Source organism: Marmota monax, unplaced genomic scaffold (genome assembly GCF_021218885.2).
Source record: "Marmota monax isolate L192 unplaced genomic scaffold, Marmota_monax_Labrador192_F-V1.1 WCK01_AAM20220418_F8-fsc00021, whole genome shotgun sequence".
In the NCBI taxonomy this organism is placed as follows: Eukaryota; Metazoa; Chordata; class Mammalia; order Rodentia; family Sciuridae; genus Marmota; species Marmota monax.
In genome coordinates this window covers 18,312,130-18,332,008 of record NW_026695228.1, presented here as the reverse complement: position 1 = coordinate 18,332,008, position 19,879 = coordinate 18,312,130, and the positions used below count along the sequence as shown (strand labels likewise).

The 19,879-nt window shown below is 54.8% G+C and overlaps 1 protein-coding gene across 8 annotated transcripts in view; it reads right to left on the bottom strand.

Annotated features, from left to right (window-relative positions):
- Positions 1–19,879, bottom strand: part of Pth1r (parathyroid hormone 1 receptor) — a 31,490-nt gene that overhangs the window by 10,725 nt on the left and 886 nt on the right. The window contains exons 1-11 of one of the 8 annotated variants that reach the window (XM_046437641.2): positions 17,135–17,158; positions 15,981–16,100; positions 10,498–10,562; positions 9,612–9,774; positions 5,629–5,731; positions 4,277–4,411; positions 2,597–2,707; positions 2,342–2,493; positions 2,122–2,216; positions 1,718–1,913; positions 1,196–1,349 (exon numbers count right to left, since the gene is read on the bottom strand). In XM_046437641.2, coding sequence (XP_046293597.1) covers positions 1,196–1,349; positions 1,718–1,913; positions 2,122–2,216; positions 2,342–2,493; positions 2,597–2,707; positions 4,277–4,411; positions 5,629–5,731; positions 9,612–9,774; positions 10,498–10,562; positions 15,981–16,055 — 1,249 coding nt within the window. In that variant the 5' untranslated portion in view covers positions 16,056–16,100; positions 17,135–17,158. Of the gene's footprint in view, positions 1–1,195; positions 1,350–1,717; positions 1,914–2,121; positions 2,217–2,341; positions 2,494–2,596; positions 2,708–4,276; positions 4,412–5,628; positions 5,732–9,611; positions 9,775–10,497; positions 10,563–15,980; positions 16,101–17,134; positions 17,433–19,879 lie in introns of those variants that run through there. The other 7 variants (XM_046437639.2, XM_046437638.1, XM_046437642.2 and 4 more) reach the window with 7 other exon arrangements.

The window sequence follows — 19,879 nt, the reverse complement described above, 5'->3', positions numbered from 1 at the left end:
AAGCTCTGAATGAACTTCGCCTCTGGACAAGGAGCCTGATCCCTCCTCCCTCAACTTGATTCTAGGCCTGGTGCACCCTTAAAGGGATAGGACATGACCTGGGTTTATAGTAAGAAAAAGCTGTGACATTCCTAGGTTGCAGGGTTCTGTGTGCTCCTTAATCCAGGTGTTTCCAGCTCACCTACACACCTCCTATCTCAGAGCCTGTTCCAGTTCCTGAGACCAGACCCAGGTCTCCCCAGCTCAGGGGCTTACCATGGTGAGGTCAGGGGTAGAATGTGTGCCAAGGAGCAGGGAGACTGTGTCTATTGACCTGACAGCCTCTGGGTGCTGAGTGTGGGGAGGGCTCCAGCCACCCGGCCCACCCCTCTGCAGTCTGGCCAGTCGCCCCGGAGCCCAGCCAAGCTCTGGAGCTGCCAACAATAATGGATAATTATCGGTAACCGGATCCCAGAGCCTGTGGGGGGCTGGGAGGAGTGCAGAGTCTCACTCAGAGTCTTGTTTTGTGCAGGGGCTGCTGAAGCCCAGGTGTTGATGCTCAGCTGTTGGGTCTGTGGCTCTGGATCATGGACCCCACCTCCTGGTGAGAGGATTTGGCAGGGTAACAAATGCTGGCCCTGACCACCAGGCTCAGGGTAGAAGGAGGCTCCAGACTCCAACTTGAGCCCCATACTGACCTCTGATTCAAGATCCTACTCTGATCCCAAGCCAAATCTTTTTTTTTATCCCCCAATACTGGAGATTGGACCTTGGGTCTTGTACACATGAGGCAAACAAGTGCTCTGCCACTGAGCAATATCCACAACCCTTTTGGTTTTATTTTGAGATATAGTCTTGCTAAATTGCCCAGGCTGGTCTGGAACTTGCAATTTTCCTGCTTCAACTTCTGGAGTAGCTGGGATTACAAAATTGAGCCACTACTATAAACTAAATCTTGACTTGAGAGTTCCCCTTCCCCCTCTTCTGGGCTGAGCCTCAACCCCAGGTAAATCTGACCCAAGGTAAGCCAACACCAGATGAACTCTGACCTCTGTCCAGTTCTGTTCCCTGAGCCTGGAATGGGGTCAGTCATAGAAGGGTTGGCAGGGCTCCCACCTACTGCCCCCATCAGGGACAGGACATGATGCTGTGTGGGTGCCTTACCCTCTGTGGTGCCCTCTCACCCTGCCCACCGTCCCTGGCCTGCCCTGCGTACCCCAGCCGAAGACCGTGAAGCCCCACAGGTACTTCTTCTCTGAGAAGAAGGCCATGAAGATGAGGCTGTGCAGGTACAGCCCCTCCACCAGAATCCAGTAGTAGTTGGTGGCCAGGAAGTAAAGGAAGAAGGTCACAGCCACCCGGCAGCCCGCCTAGGAGACCAGCTGGTATTAGCCAGACCCTGCATCAGGGAAGTCAGGACTGGGCTGGGGCTTGGGAAGGGAGAGCAGGAGCAGGGCTGGCGCGCGGGACAAGTGATACAGCCAAGCAAGCCAGGAAGTGGCAGGGTGCAGCTGGGGTAAGGGTGACAAGATGGAGTAGCTGGTGTCCTGGGCCGAGGCCAGAGGAGCACTCGAGGCCCTTGGCGATAGGGCTGGAAGCGGAACTGAGTAGCGCGAGGGTCCCTGTGAAGTGGGTTTGAATGACCCAATGCTAGGGGTGGCAGCTAGGAAAGGGCCGGGCAGGGCGGGCTCCCACGAAGCCAGTGGCGGCGCGGGCGTGGGCCTCACGGGGCACTCACGTAGCCGACGGCCGCGGCGGCGGGCGGCGGGGGCGCCTGGGCGATGATGTGCAGCTCTTCCTCGGTGAGGCGCTCGGCCTCGTCGAGCGTGAAGCCGGAGTAGAGCACTGCGTCCTTGACGAAGATGCTCGCAGCGCGCAGCATGAAGGACAGGAACATGTGCATATGGATGTAGTTGCGTGTGCAGTGCAGCCGCCTGCGGGCGTGCGACATCACCGTGGGTGGGGGTACAGGGATGCACGGTGGAGGGAGAAAGCTGGGCGGTGCGAGGTAGGTAGGGGCATCCCGCAGCGGAGGCATGAGAGGAGAGGGATAAGGGAGATCCCGGAAGATCCCCGAAGATCCCCGAAGATCCCCAAGCCCGGCCCCACCCTGAACCACGCCCACGCCGTCGCCCCGCCCACCTAAAGTAGGCCAGGATGAGCACAGCCACGGTGAGGGAGGCCAGGGACATGGAGTAGCCCACGGTGTAGATCATGCCCAGGCGGTCAAATACCTCCTGTGCAGGTGGGGAGAGAGAGAAAGGGGGCTCAGGGTGAGCAGGAGGGTAAAAATTGCTGGAGGAGTCAAGGTCAGGCGTCGGGGTGAGGTCAGGGGTCACCAGTGGGGCCGGGGCGGCCTTACTGGTGTCAAGTTGGTCAGGGGGAAGATTCGCACCCGCTCTCGAGTCTCATTGGTCATGAACTTGAGGCACTCGCTATAGTTGGCCCATGTTCGATTATGCCCAGGCACCACTTCCCAGCTCCCATTTCGGTCGCAGCGCCTGTAGGCATGGCCTGTGGGTCCGCGAAAAGGTCAGGGCAGAGAGGTCTGGAGCCAATAAGGCCCTGAGCTCCAAGCCCTGATATCCCTGTGGTCCACATCCCTAGCCAGACTTACCTTTGTGATTGAAGTCATAAATGTAGTCAGGACAAGGCACAGCTACCACCTCACCTGGTGCCCCCAGGGGCCAGCATACGATGTAGTCCCACTCAGGCAAGCAGGGCCGCCCTGTACCCCGAGACAGACAGACAGGGTAGGGAACACTAAGGTTAAAACCCAAGGAGATGAACACACCTATTGTTGGTTCCCACCAGGACAAATGTGCCCCAGGACCAGAAACTTCAGACTTGGAACATTCTGGAGAGAATATATGGAGTCTTCTTGCGGTACCCTAAATTCACCTAGCCTCAGAATTTACTACAGCCCCTATGATGCAGGTTCTGGCACTGGCCCCATTTTCCAGATGGTCTGGAAAAGGCCAAGAGAAATGGGTGACTTGCTGAGGTCATATGACACAGGACCTTGCCCCCGTCGGACCCAGGTTAGATTCTGCTCCTGGCCCCACATTTCAGGTGTACCTGAAGAAGGGCAGTTCTCAGACTAACTTTCCCTTAGCTGATAGGCTCATTATGTGACCTTTTGCCAGGGACCATGGACAGAAGGAAGGAAGTCTTCTTTCTAGTGCCAGCTAAACTTCTAAAGTATTACCGACCTCACGCAGGTGTCTCCATTCTCTACATTTCTGTTTTCTTATTGGGAAGTTAGGGTTGACCATATCAGTCCATGCTTCTACCACCATCTACGTCTACCCCAAGTGTCTGCTATGAGACACCCACGCCACTCATGAGGGGCCACGACCCACCAAATGCAAGTATTAATGGTGAGATTTGAAGCAAGGTGACATGCCCTATTTTGGAGTCTTGGCCTCACTACCGAGATGCTAAGTGACCGTGGAGGGTCCACAGCCTGTGGATCTTCCACATTCCACACCCAGCTCACAGTCTCCTTCTCTCCCCCTGTAGAGCTCCAACCACAGGACTCTCTAGCCTCCCTGGAAGGCTGCCTTGACGGCTGGACCCGCCCAACTTGGTGAAAGGCTCTCTGTCCTGGGCGCCATATTCCCAGCCCCACCCAGCCAGGCCCACAATTCCCTCTGGTCCCAGGGGAGCCACAGGGTGACCACAGGCTCCCAGATGTGGCCCATCTGGAATCCACTGCCCACCCGGCCGGTTCTAACTGGCCCTGTGGCCACAGCCTGGGCTCTGTGTTTGTCTCTCCTCACCTCCCTGAGGGACTACACAACCCAGCTTCACCCTCCCTCTTTTCTCCCCTCCTTCTCCCACTGTCTCTGCCTCACGCCTTGGAGGCTGCTCTACTCTCTTGCTCTGTTTTCTGGCCCTCCCCAGTATGTATGTATGTCCCTGTATCTTCACATAGACTCCTAGACCTTTGTTCTTGCCTCCTGGTCTTTCCTCTCTCCCTGCCTCTCTAATCTCCTAGGATTCTCCACCTTTTCTCTTTCACTCCCTGGGTGGGGCTGCAGCCCTGGGTCCACTCTTGGGGTGGTGTTGGATGAGTCCTTTGCCATGCACATCTCCCTGGGTCCTGAGTCCCTCCAGCTCAGCTGCCTGCTCCTCATGCTGTCCCCTGGTCCATCTCCATACACCTTCTGCCCTGTTTTCCTGGGGAGGGAGCTGGGCCTCTTATTTTCCACATGAACTCACATGGAAGAGGCAGAGCAGCAGGGCAGATGGGACCAAGCCGATGTCAGGAGGAGGCATAGGAGCACAGACATACCTCGGCGCCTGCTGCCAGTGGCCACCTCCTTTTCCTCCTTGGACTCAGGGTAGAGCTTCTCAGATGCCTTCTCTTTCCTGGGCTTCCCTGATGTGGATGCGGATGTCCATCCCTTATCTGATTCCATTATGTTGGCTGGAGAAACCAGGGTCATTACAGCCATTAACTGTGCTCCAACAGCAGATTTCGGGTACCCCCTGCCTCAGGTCGCCCATTGTACAATAGGAGCCGTCCCCTCCCTAGTCTACTGATACCCAAATTCTTAGGAGATCTGAGACAAGGGCAAGGAAATCTTTCATAAACTGCAAAGTATTTGTCAGGTGGAGAAGAAATGAGGACAGAGAGCTGGTCAGCAAGGGTTCAAATGGGAGTGAATGCCATGTGGGATCACAAGGAGCAGAGGTGGTAACCTCCTACCCAGGAGTCAAAGGCAGGCAGGAGTCAGAGCCACCCAGGAACAAAGGGGCCACCAGGGGGCGCACAGTAAAAGTAGAACCCCTGTGGGGTTGGAGGGGGAATCCTGTACTTGGGGAAAATGAAGTCAAAATCAGGGCAAAATGCTGTGTGTTGGCGGGGGAGGCTGGTGGTGAGGAGGACATAAGCAAGGGGTGCAGTTTGTCAGGAATGGACAGACAAATCCCTCTCCCCCATCCTCTGCCCTAGGATATTTGAATGAGGAGTTTGCAGCTTACCTACCCAGATCAGATGCCCTCTACCCAGCCAATGACCTTAGCTGGCTGAGTCATAGATACTCACCCCTATCTCTCTGTCCCCTTCCCATTTGGTCCCATGGACCCTCAGTTCTCCCCACCCTGGGGTCCTCTGTCTTGCTCTCTGCTCGGGTGGCCTCTTTCAAAGACCTACCCATCCTTCTGGACTTGGCTTGGCCAGCTTTTCCCTTCAGGAAGCATCCCAGCCCACCCTACTGGGAACTGGTATGCTAGCCAGAGCTCTGATCCTGGCTTGCCTGAGCAGATCAAACCCCCCCAGGGGCAATCTGTCCTTTGACTGCCTTCACAACACCCTACCACAACCTGAAAGAGGAGGCCCACGAAATTCTGGGTCCATCCTGCCAAAGGCTCTTTTCACCCCTTCTTTTTGAAGGAATGTGTGTGGGGCAAGGATGCCTGCAGGTCTGAGGGCTGGCAGGGCAGCATGGGGACTGGAGCTCAGGACTTCTGACAAGCTGAGGACCTCCTGAGCTTGCTGACTTAACCTGGGCCTGACTCACTCCATTTTTGGTCCTCACTTTGGCCCGCTGACTTTCACAGGGCTTACCCCTGCCCAACACCTTCAACCCTGTCACCACCTCTGCATCTTTGGCCCCCATCTTCGTGCAGCCCTATCCCCACCTGCAGTCCGCAGGACTTCCTTGAGCAGCTTGTCACACTGAGCCTGGGCACGGTGCAGCAGGAAGATCTGTTCCTCCTTGGTGAAGACGTCATCCGCGTCCACCTGCCAACCCAAGGGTCAGATGACAGGCAGCACTGCTGGGCAGCAGCAGGTCCAGGGCCATCCCACCCTCCAGAGGGTCCCCCTTTCCAAAGGTCCTCGCTCTAGAAGGAATGTGGAAAGCCTGGCACTTGTGGGAAATCTGTCTTATGTAGCTTCCATTTTACAGATGGAAAGCTGGGGCTCTGAGGGCTGGGGATTGCCCCATCAGAGGGAAAGGGTGAGGGCTATCCCCTGCCTGTCCACCAGTAACCCTGCAGGCTGCATCCACTGAAAATCTGTCCCATCCATTCCCCTGGGAGCATGGGAATGGATGGAATGTCCCAGGATGGATCCTCATAGGACCTGATGGCCTTCTGGGATCTGAACAGGGACTGGGGGTGGGGAGGGTTGGATAAGGAGTGTGAACTCTGGTGAGACAACCCTAGCTTGGATTCCTTCAAGTTCTGGGGCTCTGGGAGACCTTGGGAGTCACCAGTTTCCATCCTGGCCCAGCATCCCAGTTAGTACTCTTTCCCCAGTGAAGTCTGAGAGCCCTCCCCCTCCATGCTTAGGGTCTCAAGAGGGAGAAGATGGAGGAATTGTTGGCAAGTGGCCTGTGTAGGACTGCCACATTGTGTGAGTCCCCTTCATCCTGTGGAAGCTCCCTTCATCAAGCTGTCCCTGTGTTTTAAGATGGACACAGGATGTTGCTGTTGCTGTCCTCTCCTCTGGAATGTTCTTCTTTCCCTTCCCTCCACTTGCACACCCACTGGAACTCACTGGCATGATTTTAAGGAAGGAAAAGGGAACATCCGGGAGTAGGGTGGGTTGCACCTGGGGCAGGTACCTGTTGGGAGGGTCTGAACTTCTGCTTTCTGATTTGGGAGGAAGAGATTCAGAGGGTGAGCCCAGTATGCCCAGGAGCAGCCCAGCATTCCCATGAGTGTGACTCACAGGGGTTAGTGCATCCCCTGAGACCACTGCCCCAGAGATGGGGTCAGGATGCCCTTGGACATCCCAGCTCCAAGTTTGGGACCGATCTCCTCGGACCACAGGGCATCAGGGCAGGGTTATGACCACTGAGGGCCATTCCTCCCCACCCCCCCACCCCCCAAAAAAGCTACGTCCCTTTAGACTCTACAGAGCACAGCCTCAGCCTGTTAGACCCTCAACCGGCAGAGCTGCAGCCCCTCACACACTTCACAGCGGGCCGGTCCCTCAGTGTGAGCGGAGGGGTGCGGGCGGGAGAACCAGGAGCCCGGGAAGGAAGGAGGCGGTCGGAAAGGGACTTGGAAGGGGCGGGCCCAGCCGATGGGGGCGGCGGGCCGGGTCAGGGAGCCTGGCTGCAGGGAGAAGTTAATTGACCGCGTCTCTTGGCGGCAGCAGCGAGAGCTTCCAGGCCAAAGAGTCTCCAATTGGCTCCACAGGGCTCGGGCTCTGCTGGTTTCACTTAGTGCAGGAGCGTGTGCATCCTTGCGCGTGCGCATGTAAGTGGCCGCACACATGCTGTCTGGCCGGTGTGAGCCTCCTTTCTGTGAGTTCTCACGTGGGGATTGCCCAGCAAGTCAATTTGGGAGTGGTCTGAAGTGTCTGGAACATGCATGTGTACATGTGTTTGTGGGCAAGGTCCACGTGTGGACTCTTCTTTAATATTCATGTCTCGGCTTCTCCATGTCTTTGGAGTTTGAAGGAGACACTCGGATCTCATGCGGACCCAATGCTCATGGGCCCCCAGGAAGGGCGGGAGCAGATTCCCCTGTGCTGGCTGCTGGCCTCACAACTTCTCTATCCTCCCTGCTCTGCCCACTACAGTCATGGTTGAACAGACCGGGGCAAGGTGATGGGACTTGCCAGGATCCAGGGGATTTGAGACTAACCTGAAACACTCCTTGTGCCTCTGATATTGAGAATTCAGACTGCTGAAAGTTCTGATCCTTGTTACAGTACTCATTTGCTACCATTTTGATCATTCCTAATAATATCTTCATCGTTATCCACCCTCCCCATCACCACCACCACCAACACCACTGGCAGCACCATTACCACCATGAATACTAGTACTACTATTGATGCAACCTCCACTACCATCAGTACATCAACTGGTATCATTGCATCACCATATCCACCAGCACTATCACTACCACCTCTACCATGACCACCATCTACCTCATCACCAACACTGCTAGTACCACCAAAGACTACACCATCACCAACGTTACCAGCATTACCTCCTGTCCACACCTATTGTCCTTTCCACCTTTGCCATCCTCTTGTCCTCATTCCCTTCCCATGTCCATCTCTTTGTTATCCCTTCCCCTTCTGCTAACTAAGACAAGCAGAGAATGCCCCGTGGTTTCCTGGTTAATGGAGCACCTGAGCAGCTGACCAAAGCTCCCATCAGTTCTTGAGGACTTGCTGACACACCAGCCTCTCAGCAAAGTGACAAGCCCACTGAGGTGACTGGGGGTTACAGATGGTGGCCTAGCCTAGGGGAAGGCAATCATGGGGTGAAAACTGGCCAACTGTTTGGCAGACTGATGACCATTAACTGATCAATGCACCTTCTCGCAGGCTCAAGGGTCTGCTCAACATCCACCTGCTGCTTCAGCTCCACCCTCTCCATGGCCAACAGGCCACACAGCCCCTTTTCAAGAGTCTTGTGTCCGGGGGGCTGGGATGTGGCTCAAGCGGTAGCGCGCTCGCCTGGCATGCGTGCGGCCCGGGTTCGATCCTCAGCACCACATACAAACAAAGATGTTGTGTCCGCCAAATACTAAAAAATAAATATTAAAAAATTCTCTCTCTCTCTCACTCTCTCTTTAAAAAAAAAAAAAAAAAGAGTCTTGTGTCCGGGAGAGGGAAGGGTGTGCACTTTCACACCCCATGGCCCCTAAACTGCCCCTGGCCTCTCTGAGCTTTAGGACCCATTTCTCTTTCACCCGATCAAGGCAGAACAGTCACTGCAGCAACAATGCAGGTCAAGGAAGCACTTTCTCAGGGAGAGGAAGTGGGCTTCACAGCAGGTGCCATAGAACACAGTTCCCTGCCTAGAATGTCCCCCCCACCCCATCCTTCCAGCTACACCCTCCCTTCATCTGAGGAGATTCTGCAGCCAGCACTGGAGCTCAAATATCTCCTCCATCACCTAGCCGTGTGTTTTTGGCAAAGTTGCTTAACCCCCATGCTTCAGCTTTCCTGTAAGTTCAGGATAATAATAGGGCAGTGGTGAGGATTAAATGAGGTACTTCATGGAAAGCCTGGGCAGGGGCAGGGCTCAAAAAAGCTGGTTGCTATTCTTGCTACTGTTACCAGCAGCACCATAGAGTCATTCCTCCCAGGCCACATGGGTACCTTGAAGCCAGGGACCCTGAGTGATGGGTGTGACTGTGTGGGTGACTGAGTCCAGGGGGACACAACAACAGGTAGATTAGTTGTGAGGTCTCAGGGAGAACCCGGGTCATGGAATATTGGAGATTGTGCTAGATAAGGTGCACCTGGCTAGCTTTTGGGGTATAAGAACATCCCGATAATTCCCTGCATTTCTGGATCCCCCTGGACTTACACTAGGATTGAAAGTCACTGCCAGACCCCCTCAAGTTTGACCTTGAAGGGTGCCTCTTCTGCCTCTGTCCTACCAGAGGTAGCCTTATCACTTGGGGGTGAGGGCGAAAATGCTGACAACGGTGACTCTCCTCTCAGCCTGGCATTCCCCCTGCCTGCCATTCCCTTCCCTTACCCAGTCACCTCCTTCCACTGGAAGAGTGCTGGCTGGCTCAGATCCAGGTATGGAGGACTCAGACTTGCTCTTAGATCCAGAGTCTGCACATCTTCAGTCTCAGGGGCAAGGACTGAGGGACTGGGGGCTGGGTCTTTGCCAGGGGGTCACTTAGTCCACACTCACCACTGATGGGGCCACCCAGCCCTGGCACCAGGGGTCCTGCATCTTCCCTACCCCCTCTGTGGTCTTGGAGTAGGGGAGAGGTGACTCCCCATCATGGGGCTGAGCTTCAATGCTTCCCACTGTAGGGTATCTTCTCCATTCAGCCTTCCAACATGGAGCCTTTCTGTGTGCATATACAAAATTTGTGAACATGCAGGGGTGACATGACCCAATCTTAGCCCTGAGCTGGCAGAACAGGGTGGAAGACAGCCAGTGTTTATGAAGTTTCAGGCAGGGTACAGGTGGGGGCTGGAAGTTGGTCCATTATTTACAAACACAGAAGCTGCTGTCCAAGCAATGGAGCACATGTGGTCAAGGGTGTGTTTTGTCTTTTTCAGCCACGTGCTCACTATCACCTCTCCTAATAACCCATCCTCACATCCATTCTGTGCCCACAGGCAAGCTGTTCCTTCCAACTCAGCTCACAGGGAGACCCTACTGAGGAAGGCATCAGAGCTGGGGATGGCAGTGATAGTGGCAGAGTGGTTGGAGGTCAAGGCAGTGGGTAGCATGTCGAGGCTGGTGATTGTGATGTTAGAGAGAGCCCAGTTCACACCATCATCCAAAGGAGGGCTACTCTTCTCACTTCCTCTCAACCTGCTAAATTCTACACGTTTGCTGTCTGAGAATCAGGCATGCGATAATTCTCCCCCTCCAAACACACATGAAGGAGGAAATAAATGGGACTCTTCTTCAGTTCTGACAACGCTGCCTCTGGACAAGGGTTATTTTCTATTGCCTGCTGTTCTCCTGAGGATGACTTCTTGGGTCCTGTCATCGTCTTACCTGGATCAGCCTGCCCGCCCCCCCCCTCCCCTGGGAGAGGGTGCTTTGCTTCCTTGCTCACCCTTGGAAAAAGATCTGCCTGGTGTAGGATGTGGCCTCTCTGTCTGGTGGCACCTGCCACTGCCCCTGGAGATGGAAACACAGACTCATATCTCTGTTACCTTGCACCACATCCCATTTTACAAAAGGCGACACTGAGACACTGAAGCCAAGAGAATAGTCAGAAAGAGAGGAGGGTCAGGAATGGAGCTAAGGTGCACTTTACACTGAAGCAGCAGCCCTGGAGGAAGGAAAAGAAAAGAGGAAATATCCAGCCACATGCGTCCCCTGGCACCAGCCACAATATCATATCATCTTTCCAGACTCCTTTCGGATTGCATCCTTTGCTGCATCAAGTAAGTCTCTTTTTGCAAACTCTACAGAGGTAATTCAGCAGTGGAGGTGGACTCTAATTGGGCAGAGGACAGTTGGGTCCTGCCTAGTGTTAATGGCGAAGAGGTTAATGGTCCCAGCAGTCAGGAGAAAAGTTTGGCTAATAGGAGACTCTCTGGTGACCTCGTGGCCTTCCTGCACCCCTCCTCCAGGTCCACTACTGGGACCTGTGCTGGCATCCCTCCACGTTTGTCATGCCAGCTGGGTAGGGATTGCTCCCTCGCTGCCCTCTGTCTGGCTGGCCCAAGCAGGCTGGGACGGACTCCTCATCCCACCACTGCTGACAAGTGCTGACTTTTCCTCCCCCTTTCCAGGCCTTCCTGAACAGGCTGCCTGTGTTTGGGGCTGGGAGGGGTTGGGGGGGGAGGCACTGTGACGGCCTCTTATCCCAGCCAGCCAACGTGGCCGCCTTTGGGGCAGGCAGTGGAATGGAGCCTGGGATGGTGGAGTTGGCTGCTAGGATATGGTGGATCTTCACAGGCAGCCTCTACCTGGCCTGGAGAACCAAGGCTCAGGGGGATGGTATAGCCTAGCCTTCCTCCAGCCTAGTTAGCAGAGTGGGATCCCACCTTTGGGCAAAAGGCTAGCCACAGAGTTGGGATTCTTAAGGGTCAGGAAGTCGCCAATGTCTTTGGTGGACTTAAGCAAAACTTTGCATCCTCTCTTCGTTACCTGGTATTCTGCAGACAATTTCTGCAAAAATCCCACCCTACCTTTTATATTTTCTGGGGCTCTCTCTAAAATAGCTGCTTTCCTGATGTGGTGGCTGGACCAGGGAGTGTCCCCAGAAGGCCCACAACAGGAATCTGGGGGAGGCCGCTTGACGCCTCATTAAAACATTCCGAAGAAAACCCAAGTTCCCGGGAGGGCTCGGCCCCCCTCCTACTGCTCTGTCCACAGGCAGTTCTGGGAGCTGGGGAGCAGGGAGGCAGAGCATATGTTTAAGGGCAGGTGATATAAAAAGCTCCAACAAATCAATACAAACAGGATAAATAACCCATAGAAAGACAGGTAATGGCTCTGAGCAAGCTCTCCAAGAAGATGAATAATAAAAAAGTGGAGAGTTCAAAAATCACTGGCAATCAGTAAATTAAAATGACAAGACACACCACTTTCACCTATCAAAATGCAGACGTGAGGCTACTCTGCCTAAGGGGTAACTACCTTAATATGATTGAATGCAATAAATTATTCATATTAACCCTCTCTCTGTTGGCTGTGTTTGATTTCTATCCTGGGGGGGGGTATCCCCAGGATACCAATAAATTGTAGAGGTGCAGCAAAAGACCCTCTAATATCCTGAGATGGAGGGTATAGGGAGGGGGCCCTCCCATCTTGTCTTGGTGACTATAAACTGGCACAAGCTTTTCAGAGAGCAATTTGGCCATTCCCATTAAGATTAAAAAATGTGCTTGTTCTCAGACCCAGCAAAGACAGTAGGAAATCCAGAAATATCCCACTGGGAAGTAGTCACATAGGGACCCAAGAGGGCACTTCAAGGATCTTTTCTGCATGGAAAGGAATACCTCTCTCTCGCTCTCTTTCTCTCTATCTGATGCACACAGACACATGTTTGCACATGCACACAGAACAACTACAGAGAAACAATCTAAATGAACATTCCTAGGCATGTCGCATTTTGGAAAACTTTGCAGCACTTAAAAAGATAGATTTATATTTTCTGACTGAAGATCTTCAAGATACACCTTAAAGTAGTAAAATTCATATGACAGAGCCCTATCTAAAAACTGATACCATTTATTTAAAACAATCAACCAAACAGAAAACAACAGGACAAAGCTTTCTCCTTTATATGTACATAAGAGGTATTGTTTAGAAGCACAGGGAAAGAGGTATGGAGGACTTCCCCACCCACCCACTGTTAAAAAAAAATGATTTTTGTAGAAGGGGTAATTTCTTATTTAATCTGTATAATAAGAAAGAACATATGTATGTCTTAGTTATAAAATGTTTTAAAAGTAAAATAATAGAAGCATTTCATTTAAAAAAAATAAAGGAAGAGAAAAAGAAAGAAAACTCATGAGCTGCTCTTGCGGGGAGTGCGGATCTCCTGCCAGGAGCAGCTCTCTCCCTGCTTTGTAGGAAGGAGCTCAGTGCAGAAGTCTGAAGACCTGGGTTCAAATCCCACCTCTTCCAGACCTACTAGTAAAGCTCAGTGCCCTCTCCTGTAAAATGGCTGGGCAGACAGATGCAATGAGAACATACATGACTGTTTTTAGCTCAGAATATGGAGACAGTCATTGCTCAGTACATCTTGGTTCTTTTTTGTCTAAAGCAAGTACCTTGGGCAGACTGGGAGCGATCCTGCACTCCTAGGCTGTGAGGCCACACCAGTCCCTCCCGGGTTCTACCTATCTGGAGTCACATTTAATACTCAAAGCCTGACCCCATGCTGCACATGTGCCTCTCCCACTGCTGTTTCTTCTCTGCATGCATGTGTGCTGAGAGGCATCCCCAAAGGCAAGACCACCCTTTGTTTCCTTTTCACAATCTATGGACCCATCCCTTCCTCTAAACTTCAATCCTCCCAACCCCCTGCTACTTTCCCTTGTAAGGAACAAGATGGACCAATAGAGAATGGCTGCAGTTAGTATTCTCCCAATTGGAAGCTCTTTGGCCCCTTAACCAAGATCACTGGAGAAGTGGGCTTGCTCTTGCTGCTGGTTGGGCAGGTAGCATACAGGTATGGGTGACACTGAGGTGGGTGAGTTTGGGGGAGCCAGTACAGATCTGGATGGAACAGTAGTCCCCAGGCTCAGGAGAGGGAGCTGGCAGGCTGCCAGCCTCTTGTTGGTTCTGGTTGAGCCCAGGGGGCCCACAGGACTTTGGTGGAGGGTGGGTAGGCTGCATCTCTGGATTTTGGACCACATTCCCATGCTCTGAATCAGCGCAGGTCCAATAAACTCATACCCTAACCATATCTCAGTCAGACTCCATGGGCATCTCTTCTATCTTATCATCAGTCTTGGGACAGGTCTAAGCCCTTTTTTATTTTGAGACAGGGTCTCGCTAAGTTGCCAACGCTAGCCTTGAACTTGCAATCCTCCTGCCTCAAGCTTCCCAAATTGCTGGGATTATAGGCATGTGCTATGTCCAGCAAAGCCAGGAAAATTCTTTGCATATACTTCAGCTTCCCAACAGAGTAGTATGGGGCCCTGGAGACCCTTATCACCACACATATAGAGGCACAGGGCTTAGCACTTAGTTAGCATGAGATAAATAATGGTCACAGTGGTTTTGTAATTTGGTTAGTTAAAAAATAGGGATAGTATTTTCCTCAGAGAGTTATTGGGATGATTAAAATAGTTAATATGTGTAAAGTGCTTAGAACAGTGTCTGGCAAGTAGAAAGTACAGAAGCATTTATTAAACACAAATAAGAAGACAGTATTAGACCTGGGTGCACATGTATTTATGACACACACACAACTGTGCTTCTGCAAGTCATGTGCAGAGCCACAGCTTCAGCCACTGAACACAGATACACACAATTCCACAGACTCAGATGAAGAACATGCCCAGAGTCCCTTAGGGCCCTGCTCTGTCCAACACACAGGTATACTCTCAGGACACACTCGCTCATTACCCTGTCAACTCTGTGCACGCATACGTGCACACACAGAACTCACTGAGGGAAGGTTGGGGAAATGGCTCTGTCCCTTGGTGTTTTGCCAGTGCTTGGAGAACCTCTGCCCAGGGTGCTCAGACCCTCCTAACTTCAGTCTCCCAATCTACAGATCCTTGTATGAGGCAAAGTCTTTGGCTTTGAGGGTCTGCTAGAACCATATTGTGAGGACATAAGCACCAGTAAACGGGGAAAGCTGAGAACTACCTCAGATTAGGGCAATGCTAGGTAAAAAATTGTAAAAAAAAAAAATTGCCCTCTTTTTACAGATGGGGCAATTGAGGAGTGGAGAAGAATAGCCTAAGGTCACATAGACATCAGGCAGAGCTGGAGGAATCTTAGAGCTCCTGCAAGGTACAGAGCCATTGCTAGTCAGACAGAGGAGACTGCTGCCTTCTAGCCTCTAAGAGAAGGCAAATGCCCTGACCTGGGCACTGATGGGGGCTGGTGGGAGTGGGCAGCAGAGGCCTTAAAGTCAGGCACACAAGCCTACAGCTTCCTCAGAAATGGGCTGATCTCCTGGGATGGGGCTGCTGGGGGATATGAGTGAGGGGATGGAACATTTCCCCTTCCCTGGAAATTGCCCCAGAGTTTGGCCCCTGGATGAGGTGGTGATCCCCTTTAGTGTCTTGGGTGGGCTGTCTGCCTGGACTGTCTCCCTATTTGTATCTGTTCTGGGTCTGTGTAACCCCCTTGCACTGGGGAGCTCTCGGCCCCACTCCCCTTTGTCTGTCGATCTCCCCCCCCCCCATCTCTCCAGCTGTCTCTACCATGCTGTCTCCTGGTCTCCACTCTTAGGGGAATGCAGAATTTTCTCAGGGGTCTCCTCACTTACCAGAGTCCCCCTAAAACAATTTCTCCTGCAGGAGTGTATGGTGAAGCCAGTCTCTTTTAGTGAACCTCCATGACACACCACACCCACCTCCCTGGGCAAACAGCTTCCACTCTGGGTAAAGCTGGACATGTGTTTGTGCTTGTGTGTAAGCGTGTGATAGTGAGAGCTGGAGAAGGGCCCTAAATCCTACCCCTTGCTTGGGTGATTCTGACCTCAGATCCACAGCTATCCAGGATTGCATGCAAAACTCGCAGGAAACAGGCCCCCAAAGCAGTCTGTGGAACTCCACATCCAGAGCCAAAGCTCTGATCACACTGAGCTTTTTGCTGGATCACACTGTCACCTTCCAGGGAGACAACTAAAATGTGTGCTCATAGGGAAACCCCAACCACAAATTTCCAGACCCGGGACCCCAAACGCTGGCTTCAGAAATAGGGAGACTTCAGGCATATGAAACCCACGGTCCAGACATTCCAGAGAGAACAGGAACCCAGGATCCTGGGTCAGAGACGAGCCCCATCCAAAGTTAAGGATACTGGAAGCACCCAAGTCTCGGTGCTATAGACCCTCCCCAGCGACACCAGAGCAACTCCTAGACTCCTGTCCTGGAGGGCGGCTAGCAAGGGACTTACCAGTGCGTATGCGGAGCTGAGCACCGGGCAGCAGAGCAGCAGCGCCAGACCGGGTGAGATCCGGGCGGCCCCCATCGCCACCGCCTAGGGCCGCGTCCCTCGGGGCAGCCGCCGCGGGCCCTGGGGGTGGTTGGGGGTGCAGAGCAGCGTCAGGCCGGGCCGCCCCGCCCACGTCCCGGCCTAGGGGACCCCGGCGTCCGGGCGGCCCGAGGCCCCGGGGCCCGGCGCGGGGCCCATGCGCCAAGGGCGAGCGAGTGAACGAGCGCAAAGGAGAGAGGGAGGGAGGGAGGGAGGGAGGGAGGAGGCAGCCTGAGGCCGGCGGGCGGCGGGCGGGCGCCGAGCGCTGCGGAGCGGCCCGTCTGCCTCGGAGCGGAGAAATCACATCCATATGGCCGGGCCCCCCGCCCCCGGCCCGCCCCTCGTCCCCCTCCCGCGCCGCCTTTTCTTTCTTTCTTTTTTTTTTTTCCCTTTGGGGAAACTGGGAGCTGTGGCTTCGCCCCACGCCCAGTGGGGGAGGGGCGGGGGAGGGGTCGGGGTCGCGGTCTGCGGGGGGCGAACAGGGCTGTTATTTTTAGCTCAGCGGCGGTCTGCAGTAGGGGAATTGGGGCGGGGCAGGGGCTGAGTTTTGAGCCGCGCGGGGCGTGCAGCTCGGGGATGCGATCCCAAGTTTGCAACGACACTGAGCCCTCCGGTGTTCTGACCTCCAGCTCCCAGCCCCTGGGTCCTTCGGCACCCTTAGATCCTCATCCCCAGTCCGCCGCCTCGCGCACCCCCTCCCCATCCTCTGTCCGAGTCCCGCCTGCGCCCGCGCGGCAAGAGCGCGCCTGCGGCCCCGACGCTCTGTCAGCCTGTCTGTCAGTCCGTCTCCAGCTCCCCTGGCCTTGGCCTCCGTTCTTCCAGCAGCCCCAAGCTCTGTTTCGGTCACTCCCTCGCTCGCTCCCTCCCCTCCCCCTTCTTTCTCTACGAAAACATTTGCAAGTTTCCAAAAAAGCCACTGAGCTGAGCGGCGCGGGGCTGGCGGCTCCATCGGGCTCCGTGGAGGCGCCGCCGACCGACTCCGAGACAGAGCAGCCTGGCCATCTGGCCAGGCCGGGAGTCACCCCTGCCTAATTCCGGCCTCCTCCCCTGAGCTCCGGCCCCCGGCCCCGACTTACTCCGAGCGCGCCGCCGCGGCCCCCGCCTTGCCATGGGTGTCGGGGCTCCCCCGACAGCCTCCCTAAGCCAGCGCCCCGTCCGCGGCCCCGGGGGAACTTCATGGAGCTCTCGGGATCCCCCCTGGCCGGCCTGGCCTCCAGCGCCCCCCGCCCGGCCGCTGTTCGGAGCCGCCGCCCGCCGCGCGTCCCTCGCCTCGGCGTCTGCCGCTCCCCCTCCCTCGCGGCCCGGGCGCCTCTTCCCTCCCCCGCGCCTTCCCTGGGCCTCCTCCCCCACCCCTTCCATCGCCTCCAAGGCGGTGTACGGAGGGACAGAGCGGAGCCAGCTGCCCTCTGCCCGGGGACATTTCTCCGGAGGCCGGACCCGGGGTCGTACAGCGGCGGGATGACCGTTGTCAGGGAGGTGGGGGACAGGGTCTGGGCAGCTGACATCGGGGCCTGAGAACCCAGCCCGGGACGCGGCGGCCGCTTCACGCTCTCCTTCGGGAAAGCACGTTTCCTCATCCCACCCCGATCGCCCAGCCCCGGCTGTTGAATAGGAACGCTCAGCCTCAAAGCAGGCCCTCGTCACCAGAGGATTCCCTGGGGAGGCCGCCCAGTACTCTGCGCGCCTCCGGCCGCGGCGCTATCTAAGCGCCCTTAGGGCTCTGGTTCTGGCTGGGTCGGGGACCCTGGGGAGGCTGCTCGGCCGCCAGCCCTAAGCCTGGCTTGGCCGCCGACGCCCTCCGGTCCCGCCCCGCCCTTGCTTCTCCCACCTCTCTCCATCCTAGGTCCCATTCCTCGTCCGTAGGTCTGCCGGCCCCTAGACCTGCTGCTGTCCCTGCCGGGGTCTCGAGCCTACGTCCTGCTCCCTCCCTGCCGGGTATCTCTCCTGCCTTCTTCAAGTCTAGACCCATTCAGCCTGTGGCTGGGCCTCTCCATCTCCGTGCCTCACCCAGCCCGGGTGGCTTGAGGCTTCAAAACCTGGGATTCAGTCACCCACCCTCAAATTTCCCTTCCCTTCCCCCTGCCCACCCCCAAATGCTTGCTACCCCGCTGGAGTCCCCTGGGGATCCTCGACATGGGGAAGGTTGGGAATAGTGCAAAGGGGCTGTGCTTTGTGCTTGGAAAGGGACCCCTGAGTTTTAAGAGGAGGGGACCGTGAACCCCAAGCCTACCACCTCCTTAGGTACCAGATGGGGAGGTCAGGCGGAGGAAGGGGTTGGGAATGTCCGGAGGAAGTTAAACTACATATGGTGCCCTGGAAAATATTATGGGCCAAGTGGCAGCCTACTCTTGCCCATTTACCAACTGTTGCGTCCTGTTGTCTGGACCTGTTTCCTCATCTGCAAAATGGGCCCTTTTAACTTTTTACTGAAGATGCATGGCATCAGGTACTCTCCATAGCTATTCTTTGGAAATGAGCTCCTGGGAGCCCCCAAACCTGCTCTGCATCTCAGGGATGGTCCCTCCTATCCATGTAAAGGAGCCCTACAGCCCAAGCCCTCAGGCTGCTAGAATCCAGCTCAGCCAACCCCTCTCCAGGATCAGGCTCACAGTTATCTTCTAAAACATCTCTTTGGCTGCAGCCCCCTTTTGTACCTACTGCCCTAGAGTGTCTTGTTCTGGCATTCAAGGACTCTGCTGTTTGAGACATTTTCCTCCAAAGATGACTCTCCCCAGCAGTAACTGTCCACTGGACTTCTGGCCTTCTCCCTGCATTCATCCACTTTTGTCCTTACTGTTTCCTCTGCCAGGATCCTGCTCTTCACCCATTGATACCCCTCGCCCATAGATACCCTCCCTCCTTGTGTCTCCATATCCTCCATTGCTGGGGAGCTGTGATTTCCTGTCTGCCTCCTTTGGAGTGTGGGCTCCTTGGGACTGGAGACCAAGGTCCAAGTGTCCAGAGTGAACACTCATGGTTCTTAAGAGTTATGTTTTGAGGGTCTCAGCTTTATGCCCCTGTCTGAGTGACTCTGAGTTTTAGGGTTCTATGACCACTGACCTCCCACTGTCTTCCCTTGATAATAACAAAAGAACATTCATGGAGGGATCAGAAAGGTCAAGAGGTAAACCTAAGGGGTGATGGGGCTGAGTCCTTCTCAGATCTAATACCAGAAAGCTTGACACTTGCAACAAATAATATTTGCACTTGGGAGGGTCAGGGTGGGCTGTGGACAGACTTACAGAAAGGCGTATGATGGGCTCTAAGTCTTAAAGGACATTTTCCTAGCCTTAACTTATGAGCCTAACCCCAGAGTTCTCTGCTGGACATTCCACAGCTGTGTGTGGGGCCGCTGACCCACTAATTCACCCCCAGGCCTCTGGTTAAACTGCCACCATGGGGGTGGGGGTGTCACACATTAACTGGTAGCACCCCAGCACCTGGCAGAGCCAGCCTTAACCTCTTTGACAGGCAGGGCCCCAGGGTCAGTTTCTGGTTAGTTTCAGGTCAGTTTCAATGGGATGTGGAAAAGCCTGGCTAGGACTGGGGAGTGGGTCTGAGTCCCTCTCAATGATCCCTAAGCTGGGGCCTAGCAGGAAAAGCCATGGCAGTCACTAAAGCTCAGAACTAGAGCAGGGGCTGGACTTTGGCTCCACCCCTTGCTAGTACAGCAGCCCCAGGCTGACAGGCCTCTGCAGCCAGCCGCCACTGTGAGTAAGGCTCTGGCCAAGGTATACAGACCTGGGGCCAGGGTGGGCACCAGACTTGAACAGGAAAGACAGAGTCTCAGCTCTCTGAGGGCTGCAGCCTGGCCTCACTGG